Below are 11,657 nucleotides of genomic sequence, written 5' to 3'. Positions count from 1 at the left end.
TCCTTCTCCAGGATGTCTTTCCTACTTTTGCTCATCAGCTTTGTGTCCAGCAGAAAGGCCAGCTTGAACTCAAAGCTAGTTACGCTCAGGCGAATTTGATCAGTCCTCTTTATGACTTTTTTGTTTAGCAGTTATTAATGGTTTGGGTTGGAAGGGACCTTAAAGATCATCTAGTTCCAACACTAAATTTCACACATTGCAGACACAGACCTAAAGTAAATGTTGGCTGCTGCTGTTTATAATGTAATTCAAGCTACACGTCATATGTGGTGGAGGATATTCATTTTGGAGCTCTGCAGATGCATATAAACTATTAACATTCTGACTAAACTCCCAGTGGGTATTGCATCCTGGTCTTCTTCCCACCTATGGGACATTCAACCAGGGGACACGTGTACGGGGGATGGGGGGTGGCATCTCTTCCCAGAATCAATAATGACTTTAGTGGCCTCAGATCACCACAGACTGAAAAGGAAAAGGGATCTGAGCTTATCACGAGTTTCCAGTTCCCAACTCCGGCTCTTAACCAGGGTGTAAAGCACAGGGAAGAAACTGAGACGGGAAGGTGGGGGTTAGACACCCACCCCCTTTTTCCTCCTCAGTATTAAGAAGGTAAAATCTTGAGAAAAAATATAATTTTGAATCCTTTAAAAGTTTTGTTTCACTGACACCATCCTAACCAAGAGAAGGATTTCCCAGAAATGCAGCCTGGAGAAGCTGGGTATGTTGATGCCGTGGCTGTAGAGCCAGGAAGAGACTTGGATTTTCTCAGGGTTTAGTGAAAATTTTTGAACGTCAAGGAGGCCATCAGAGATTACTTTTTTCCATGGGAGAACTTGCCACAGACATAAGAATCATGCTTTTGCCTTGGAGCTACATCGGAATCGCATTTTATTTTGAAAGCGTTAGAATAAACATTCTTCTGCTGAGGTAATTTACGCAGGAAAATTCAGAAGTACGCTGAAGAACTCCATCGAGCTCAAGCTTTTTGTAACACCACCAAGTAACTTCTTGAGAAGTAACACTGCAGGGAAATGGCAGGAGATGTTTGTTTGAATAATCACTTCAAATAGCACTAAAGGCCTCACTGCATTTCAACGCCAACCGGCTGGTGCTAACCATCAGCTTGGCCAGGCATTTAACAAAATGCTTAGGGCAAAAGCAAAGTGACCTATTACCTATACATTTTCAAATAATAGCAAAACCAAATGGTAAATTCCCCAAATTACTTATTTTTATGAGCACGCCTGACTCTTACACTGGAAACACTTGAGGCATCCTATTACAGAATATCCCTGATACTTTCAAATTTTGACTTATTCCTCCCTGGTTTGAAATATGTCAGCAGGAGTCTTCCACCGGTATTCACGTATGGCACTTCTACATTTTTTAAGCATAAATACCAAAATGTATTAATAAAGCAAGTCTGGCATGGAGATAATTTACTGTTGGGCTTCTGAAGCTCTAATTATCTACCTTTAAAGTCTGCTGATTACTAGTGATAAATTTTACAGGCTTTACTGCCTAACAGCAGACACCTTGGATTTTTTTTCTTTACAGAAAGTAGCTGAACTTCCACAGAATACATATTTGCAGAGTGTTGGAAGGAGGTATAAAATCTGCATACACTGCTCCATTATACACCCACTTACATCTGTGGGAACTAAATCTGTTATGCTTATTAATTCCGTTCACGCTCAAAACCATCAGTTCTCTGGAAGAAGGGACACCGCGAGATGAACTTTCGTAGAGGTGATTTTATCTGAATAAATAAGGGTATCCAAGATTCCTCATGCTGATGGTAGTCTTCACGTGGTCAGTTCAGCACAGGTTTGCATGTCTTACCACAGAAATCAAAAATCAGGCTGAAGCTCTTCACAAAATCAGTCGGCAGATGCTCTCACAATGCAGAATCTGTTTTCACCTCTGGTCATGAGGCTCATAGGGCTGATGGGTTCTGTCTGTAAATTCAATTTATGCTCCATCTATTGACTCGTAATCTTGATTAGGCCACAGTAAAATGGCTGCAATAACGATGAACCCCCCTGTAACTTGCACCAGCTCCGCATACACCGTGTCGGCAGGAGGGACTGATGCTCCGGGTGCTCTTGCCGGGCTGGCTGTGGGAGGTCCACCTCTTCTTGTCCCCATTGGCCCGAAGCCTGAGCATCTCACGCTCCTGCATCTCAGCTGGAACCACCAGGTCTTCTCAACAAGTCCAAGGATAATCAGGAAGGTCCAGGGGATGTGACAGGTTTCCTGAACCCTCCTGAAACTCCAGTACGTCCTTTCCTCAGAGACTGGGCGGATGTTGATCGTCCAGTAAGTGAAGTTGGCCTCCCACTGCTGGGATCATTGGAGTTGGGGTGATGACACCTCTCCCATGCTACAAAAGGCAAAGAGCTTGCCGGGACTGTTTCTGGGCCTGGTTGAGTTATGGGTGATGGTTGTGACCCATCTTTTGTCCTTCATTCATTATCTCTGGGGTTGGCGCAGGGTCCCTGGGATGGCGTATGCCTACAGCTCCCACGCCCTGAGCCTCTGGGCTGGGCTGGAAGAGCTACTGCCTCCGGGTCTATAGGAATTTCTTGGGAACTGCACCTGCAAAGGGCGTTTAGATCTGCAAGGCCTCATTTGACATCAAAGAAAAGTCATAGTAAAGTATCACAAAACCTACAAGATTAATAGACAGAAATCCCCCTCTCAATAATTCTTCATTTGACTCATAATTAAGAAACAATTCCTGTAGCGCTCCTAGATGATGCCCTGTTTCCATCAATGGGGGATGTCAAAGCAAGCAGGTGCATTCCTTACCCCTCTCTCCAGAAGCATATCTCGGAAATGAGTGATGCGCTCTTCTAGGGGAGGCGTGACCTGAGGTGCTGATGTTTCCTCATCTTTCTCCTCCGTTTCAGCCTTCCCCTGGTCAGCAGCCTGGGAATCTTCTGTTCTTTAACAAGGCAAGAATAGAACACAGTTCAGTAATTGTCAGCTCAGGTGGGGATTTTTAATCCTCTCTAGAAAACCCTCCAGGAAGGCAGGACTTCGCGTGCACGGAGCAGGGAGCAGACGCTGACAGCGGAGACGTGACCCAATCCTGCAGCTCGTTACTAAAGCACAGGGCTTGTGGGCCCTGCCAAGAGGCCTCCGACCACTCGTTACGTGGAAGGATGGTCTATCGGTGTGAGGAATCGGCAGTGAAACAGGCTGCAGAAAAGAAACAGCTTCATATAAAATTGGCCAAGGAGTAGAGACTCTAAAGCGGTGAATGAAGGAATTCACCTGTTTTTATTTTTCTTTCCTGCTTTTGTGCCCCCAAACTTGAAAGTCAACACTAATCTTTATTTTACATTCCCATGCACCCCACAAGCTCACTCCTAAGGGATTTAATCTGGCAATGCATCGCATGCACGAACCTGCAATAAAGCATCAACGAAGAACCTGCCCTTTGCCGGTGCCAGGTCTGTATTTACCCTGACAGCCTCCTTCCAAGGTTGCATCTGATTAGAATAAAGAGGTGTTCCTGAGAAAAAACGTACCGTTTACTGCCCGAGTCACTTTGCCTACAAGACCCTCTGGAGAAAGGCACATACATAGCACCAGCGTGCAAAGGACAGTTTACGGCAAGGTGCAGCCATAAAGTAGCAGCAGTGGAAGAGTGATGCTTTCGGGTGCAATCCTACATAATCGGTGTCATCATCGGAGGGGAACTGTTCCACGCCAGATAAACACCTACGTAATTTTATCAGACCATTAACACTGCACCCTCACGGCGCAGGAAGCGAACACCTCCATCCCCACTGTTCTGAGGCCTGAAGATTTGCCCCCGTGTGCCCTCAGCATCTAATTAGGTGGGAACCTCGAAGGTGGGAAGGAATCTGCTTCGGGCGGTGGTAGGATTTGAGATGGGGATATGAAACTCCTGGCTTCGGAGAAGTTGGCCAACTCAGACCTCGGAATCTGCTCTGGGTCCATCCTGCGGTTTCATAATGTTTTGAGCAATAAACGGGTTCAGTACAAATTAAGGCTCTTTCTGGAAAGATCAGGAGCCTTAAAATGATCTCAAGGTTCAAGCAAGGATAATGACAGTAAGGCGATTTGATTTTTACCTCCTACAAGGCAGGACTGCATTTTTTACTGATGCAATTTTCACCACTATGGAATAATACTTAGTCTGAAATTTCAACAGGAAAACACTTTTGTATTTCCAAGCAAATGAATTAGATCAGTACGTAATGTGAGCCCGAGCACATTATCTTCTTTCTACAAATAATGGCATTACACTTACATTTATCCTAAAATGATGCTGCATTACTAGTGATTTGAGAGATATCAAATTGGTGTTCTTCACAGAATGACAGTGACTTTTCTATCGTAATAGCAGATTTTATCCTGTGACATGATGCATGGCAGGCCCAATTTCTAGCACACACAAAGGTCTTTGTCAAGCTGAAATCGAGAGAAAACCAGTGGACTACCCCAGCAGCCAAGCACCAGAAGAGCCCCTCCTGCCTTCAGCCCTTCTTATGCAATTGGAAATGATGCTGCAAAGAAATCACACAGACCTTTTACTGATGTCAAAAATGACAATAAAGAACACAATTTTCTTCAACTATGTGAACTAAACATATGTTGTTGAAGTCACAACAAACTATGTGACTTCCTGCTCAGACGGACACATATGGGCAGCCTACTAGCACAACCTTAGAAGCCTGCACATCTCAAAATAGATAGGGAGATGAGACATTTTTGAGTAACTCTGGTACCCACTGAAAGAAGAAGCAATGGGCACCAACTGAAATACAGGGAGATGCATCTGAGCATAACAAAAGGGTTCTTGCTGTGAGGATGGTGGGACACGGGCACAGGCTGCCCAGGGCGGCTGTGGGGCTCCATCCCAGGAGATGTCCAAACCCCCAGAGAGGTCCCTGAGCAACCGGTTGGGACAGAGACCCCTGAGATTTTCTGTCATTCTGTGAAGAAAACCCAGAAAACCGAAGTTTCTCTGAAGATTGCTTTTCTTTTCGACAGAGTGCAATCACAGCATTGCCTCAGTAAGAATTTGACTTCGGTATTTTTAAGTAGTTTCCTTATACCCCAATGAAACGTAAATCAAAGTGCAACAGCAGGTTGTGGAGCCCCGAGCCATGGGTGATGCTCATGGGGAAAAGATACAGAGAATCATGGAGTTTGATGAAGACTGGATACCGTTAGGATGACTTATGATTTATAGGTGTAGTTATCCACACAGGAAAAAAAAGAATTGTATTTCTCCTTGCACTTATTTGTACCAGACATTAACATCCCAACATTACATACAGATAAGTAAACTTTAGAACTTACTTATTTCTCTTAGTTTTGATGCTAAGATCATCATTTTCATCCCTGGGACAAGAACTAACACATTTATCTGCTAAAAAGAAATAAATAGTTATTAGATTTGAACTGGAGAAATGGGAACACAAATTCCTCAAATTAACCTTTCATTTCTTGTCTTTGGCCGCTGCCCAGGAATTAAAAACCAAGCATGTTTTAAAATAACACATATTTCATCAGATCCTCAGAAATGGCTTCATCCAGATGAGAGTGGCAGCAACAAAAATTAGCATTTTCAGCCTGAAAAATTACTCATTGTTCACTTGTGACACGATGGTGACATGCCAGCTCCCTCCTCCCTTCCTTTAAAAACTCAACTGCAAAGATATTGCTGCAAAATTATTTCAGTCCTGGCAGCCTGAAGGATTCAATAGTGTTAACTCGCACCAGAACTTCCCTCAGCCCATTTCTCTTTTTTACAGAAGCAAATATACTGCTGCTTATCCCCAAATTTAACCACCAGTATAGCAAGGCTACAGAGATACCTATAAATGACACTGTTGCATTCCTGGTTTGGCCCGGATACTCGTCCCTGAAGGACTCAGGTTGCACTGTCAGTCATAACGAACGTGAAACGTTTGGAAGAGATTTATTTCTGGAATCTGATTTTTTTCACATATACAAACTGCAGTTTTCATCAAAATTCAAATGGACAGACCACCAGAAGTCAAGCCCATCAGTGCTTAGTTTGTGTCACGGACTCTTCGGTAGTTCACCATGAATGAGTTGAGAAATATGAATATCACACTGTATGCAGCCAGCTTGGGAATATCAGAAACACCAAACCTCAGCCTTACTGTATGAGACTGCTAATGAAGACATTCTTGCTGTTCAGCAAACTATGAAAAAATAAATTAAAAATAAATGCTGAACTTAGGTTATGGAGAGAAAAGGTCTGAGTATATATCTGAAACTTGATATAATGAAGTCTGATCTCACTAAAATCAGAGAAACCAAGACATCTGCTAGAAAATGGATCTTCGTATCATCGAAGCTTGCAGAAAATTAGCCATTTATTTCAATTTAAGAATCTCGTTCTTAGCCCATTTTTGTTTCCCTATTTTAGGGAGATTACAGGTTTATTAGCAAGCTTTCAGCAAATGTTACCTTTTATTCATATGGAGTGCTCGATCAAAGTATACACTAAATCACGGTGAAAGGAACACTAAAAACCAAATGGCAGCTGTAACGCTGCAGCGTGGGAAGAGCTGTGGCAGGAACAAAGACCACCTGAGAGGGAAATACACACCAGCCGCACACGGATGCTCTACTAACCTCAATTTAAAAGATGATAAGGAGCAATGAATGGCATTCCAAAGTGAGGAGAGTTTGATCTCCACATTCCTGACAACACCCGAGCACTATGAATATATAAATCAATTTTATAATGTTTTAAATAAATAAAAATTCACTGGAACCTCTTCTTGGTAAGTTCTTCTTCAGGACACCCAATTAAAAATACATCGAAATGGGAAAACCAACTTGATGGCAGAATGTAATTCAGCAGAGATAATATAAAGCTATTAATCAGGAGTTGAACAACTGCAGAAGCAGCAGTGGTCTTCACTTTAAGAAATACTGATGGCAACAATAGGAAATGAAAGTACTTACAGGATCATAGAATCGTTTTGGTTGGAAAAGCCCTTTAAGATCATCGAGTCCAACCGACAACCCAGCACTGCCATGTCTACCCTGACCCATGTCCCTGAGCACCACATCAGCTCATCTCAAATACCTCCAGGGATGGTGACTTGATGGTGTTTTCAGAAGGAGCTGAAGTTAAAGGTGATTGGGCAAGCACAATCCAGTTCCTACCAAATTTCACCACTGTTAAAGGAAGGGGAAAGCCACGACTGCGGGGGCACCTCCTGCACTTGTCTGACACCAGACAGCCCTTCCAGAGCCGGCTAAAGGATGTACGCTGTGCTACGCTACGAATCCTGATGGGATGTTCTTTTAGCCAAGCAAGGAGGTGGTGAGAAGCCTGGCCCGCGCAGTGAGCCCTTCCTCTTCCACATCCCCAGGGGCCAAGAGAAAACTCGCTGGTGATGACAATGATGTGAAGTTCTCCAGCTACTAGAAGGTAAAGTCAAACTTGGTTACCTTACGCCAAAATCTTTCACAGATGTCTGAAAAGAATCTACATGTTTAAAGTTTTGCTGTGAACAAGATGTGAACTGGGCATTTATAGAACCAAATCTTTAATTACCATACAGCTTTCTGACACCATACACCCTGATCTCAGTGTTTACTTCCATCTGCCGGTTCCTGACACAGCTCGGGGTCTCCCAGAGAGCAACGCCAGCATCCCTGGGGGAGGGACACCAAACCCTTCTCGCTTTGCCCATGTGAGTGACTGCTGTGGGTATAGTGTCTTGGATAAACGGGACAAGATTTGAGTCAGCATCAACATTTAAAGTTTCAGTGCAACAGAAGACTCCGTAAAACCTGACTACTCTCACCTACGGATTCACACTGCAGCGCTGGGCCCCTGGTAAGATGATAAACTGACTTGGAAAGGGAAGAGAAGCAGCCATGCACAAAAATCCAATAATTGATTCCAAGCTTTGAAGACTATTACTTGACAATAATCTGCCCAGGAAATCATGAAGGGGAGCACTGCCCCAATCAGATGGTCTATCAAGCTTAGTGCTAATTAATTTATTTGGGTAATCCCAGCCACGTCATGAAGTCCGTCTCATTTTCCAGAGCAAAAAGGAAGCACCAGCATTTACCAGGTGAGTTAAAAGATTGTCAATCCATTGGGCACACGCAAAACTCTGATTTTCAGTTTTATAAAGAGACTTGGCACCCACGTATCGCACCTAAGCCTGGGAGGTTACCTATGCTGTTCCCAGGCACCATGCTTCATTCTTCTGTCTGGGTCCAAGGGTCCAAAATATTTGTGGGGACAGAGTAAAGTAAATCAGAACTGGTTTTGAACAGGGATCATCCCAACTGTGAATCAACATGCCATTTTCTATAGTCAGAATGTCAGTTTTCCTTTAATTAGCTGGAAACATCATTTCCTCAGTCTAAACATCCAGAGAAACCATTTAGCAGGTGGAGGAATAGGAACAGACAAAAATGTTTTTCTGGAATGCAATAAGACAGAAGTATTTTAAGGAATCTTTGAGGGAAAACAGAGATGTTATGGTCAGTCTGTGACGGTACTGAGACAGAGGGGTGATGCCTGTCAGGGACAAGAAGAGAGACCCGTCACCAGGAGATGTTGTGCTCCGCTGTCAGACAGCTCTGACTTGGGAACAGGGAAGATGCAGGTTTGCAGGTCCTGAAGACACTGGCTCTGTCCTGGCCCTGCGGCTGGTCAGCGGTGGGTCCCTCCGCCCAGGGACGTCCCCGTGGAGGGGCTGGGACAGTGCTGGCTGAGGGCTGCTCTGCCGCAGGCACAGGAGGAGCTGCACCTCCCCCTCAATTCCAAGGGATGGCCTGATGGGAACCCATTAGTAAAGAGCCATGACACCTTCATAAATCTCCCTAAGAACTAATACTTTGTGGAGGCGGAGTAACTGATAAATGAGTAATTTTTCATTTATGCCTAAATTATAAATGCACTTGATCTTTCAGTGGAGCGATGTGCAGATAACCTACAACACCCCATGAATAACTATGCTTGCCAACCTTTTTTTGTGCCTTTGATTTAAAAATCCTAATTAAAACTCAGCAGCAGCAACTAAGCTAAATAAATTTGGCAACCATTGTTGCAAACACACAGCTCATTTGTGTTATTTATTTACTCGAGATTACAAGCTAAGAGAAATGGTAACAAATAATTCCTTTCACCACAGCAGCTAATATATACTAATTATAACCTGACTGTCTCCAATACCGTGCAACCGCAAGTCCCAGTTATATCAAGGAAGATGAAAACTATTAGCAACAATGAAAATCATGGTCATAAAGAAACTGGTGCATGAATCAATGTTGGCGGTACTTATAGGTAATAAATAAAAAGGATGGAACACAAAGAAAAAAAACACAAGAGTTTTGAAGTAGGACATACCAACAGTGACTTCAGGCACTTCTAATTAATTAATTATAGACCATGAACAGTGACCCTCAGTTTTGTCTTTGCCTATCATTCCCCCTTGTCCATAATTAATTGATCTTTCAGTACATCCTGTAACAAAAAACCTCATGCTCTGTTTTTCTCAGGAAAATGAACTTTAGTAGATACACTCTGCAATTGTTAGATATATAGCTAGTTATTCAAGCTATATGAAAATATTATATATATGCAAGCATCTAATGACTGAAATTTATATTGAAAAAAGTTAACGACCTTCTACGCTGATAAGGGCTACACTAATAGAAAGCCACTCTCTGTAGCTTTTCTTCAATAAACTGCTAATACTGATAACATAAATCCTGATTATCACACCCTCTTATCTACCTGCAGACAAGTGTTTCAAGTCCACAGATGCAGCCCCACAGCCCCTGTTTTCCAGCAGTTAATTGGGAGCTCTGCCTGCGGATCAGAGTGCTTTGCAGGATGGTCTGAGTGACAAGGCAGGTCACTTCATGAGGCTGGCAGTGCTACCTCATTTTCAGTTATAAAACACTACACACTCTTTAAGAATGACAAACATCTCATTTTTTCTCCCCCCTCCCTTTCTCCAGCCCTCCCCACTAACGAACGGGCATTGGCTGCGGGAGGTTCTCCAGCAAAACTGCTGTGAAGCAGCACGTTCAAGAATGACAAGCAGCTAATGAAGGCAAGCAGCGTTTCGAACAACTGCCATGCTCCCCCCGTGATGGCAGACACAGGGAGACAACAGCCACTGGTGATGGAGAGCAATGTTGTGGGGCAAACTACGGAGCCACTCCCGCACCGGCGAGCAGAGGCTGATGCGCTGGGCTGCTCCGGTGCGGGTCACCAGCACGCCAACATCGGGACTCAACAACCAAGCTAGGGGTAGCGAGCAAGAGACGGCATGGCTGGGATCATGGGATGGGGAAGTCAGGCTGGGAAGGCGGTCAGGCCTCCACAAACCAGCCGACCTGGGGAGGACCAGACAGCACCCACCTTGGATGACTGACAAGTCAAGGGGCGTCTTTTGAACTGTATTTTGATGCACCCGTGTTACTGCAGAGACGCGTGTTAGTCTTTAGCCACAACTGTCCCCTTCTTTAGGAAGCGACCCATGTTGAGATGGAAGCACCCACGTCTCCACCAAAGTTTTCACTACTGGGATTTTTTCCCCCTCTACAACTTGGCTGGATAATCATTAGCTATGGAGTATCTGCTTTTGTGTAACAGCTGAATAATGCATTGGTAATGCATTCCTAATGTACATCTTGGAAATAAGAGTAATAAAACATAAAGACAGCATCTTCCGAGATGCATTTTATACATCAAAGATCCATCCAATAGGAGAAGCTGCCTGTTTCTGCATTGCCAATAATGAGAATGCTCTATCCCCCAACTCAGCATTTCAGTGAAAACAAGGACTTTGCAATAAACATCAATTTTAACACAATACTTGACATGAAACCGCAAAAGCAAAACCTTTCAAACTTCCACTGAACGTATTTAGTGACCAAGTTTCATTCAACGTTTGAGTTAAAGTAGAGGTAAATAATCACAGGGCTTTAGTTACTTGCTGCAGCTTCCAGCTTGCGCTTGTGAGGAGGATCCTCGATGATTCGGTTTATGTCGCCGCGGTGCTTCAGGTCCACCGGCTTCTCCCAGACTGACAGCTGCATTGTAGGGTTGAAGAAGAAGACCCGGTCATCTCCAGTCCAGACTACACACCTATTCCAAGTGACAAACTATGCTTAGATAATGTCAGATACACCCACGAACAAGAAATTCAACTGCAGCGGGCTTACTGCATCTGTGTTTGCAGGCTGTGGGTGAGGGTCCTCTCCGAGTGACGGTCTGCCCCAGACCTGTCAGCCCACGCCAGTCACCCGGGGCACAGATGCTCTCTCTGCATCAAGGAAATGTCGGAGAAATGGGCTAAACACCCCAAAAAGCAGTAGGAGAAATATTCTAGCACAGAAGGGAAAAAGAACCAGATGAGGAGGAAGACCATGGTGCCCTCAGCAAGAGAAGCCACAGGTAAATACATCTCACAGTTTAAAGCTGTGGCTGCGAGCAGCAAGTGGCAGAAGCCTTGGCAGTGGGGCTGGGCAGCCATGGCCTTGTTCCCACAGGCGTTGGGTGGCCATGGCCTTAATGCCCACCGGCCAGGGTTGGGCAGCCATGGCCTCAGTACCCACCGGACAGAGCTGGGAAACCAAGGCCCCGATACCCA

General features: G+C 44.4%; 1 protein-coding gene across 1 annotated transcript in view; it reads right to left on the bottom strand.

Annotated features, from left to right (window-relative positions):
- Nucleotides 1-11,657, bottom strand: part of TCERG1L (transcription elongation regulator 1-like) — a gene marked incomplete at its 5' end in the record, with an annotated part of 41,381 nt that overhangs the window by 6,451 nt on the left and 23,273 nt on the right. The window contains 3 exon segments of the mRNA XM_010154851.1: nucleotides 2,815-2,950; nucleotides 5,344-5,413; nucleotides 10,998-11,152. Of these exon segments, the coding sequence (XP_010153153.1) occupies nucleotides 2,815-2,950; nucleotides 5,344-5,413; nucleotides 10,998-11,152 (361 nt within the window).

The sequence above is a fragment of the Eurypyga helias genome, unplaced genomic scaffold, assembly GCF_000690775.1.
Source record: "Eurypyga helias isolate BGI_N326 unplaced genomic scaffold, ASM69077v1 scaffold25940, whole genome shotgun sequence".
Lineage (NCBI taxonomy): Eukaryota > Metazoa > Chordata > Aves > Eurypygiformes > Eurypygidae > Eurypyga > Eurypyga helias.
The sequence above is the reverse complement of the archived record's forward strand: the minus strand, read 5'-3'. Positions and strand labels throughout refer to the sequence as shown.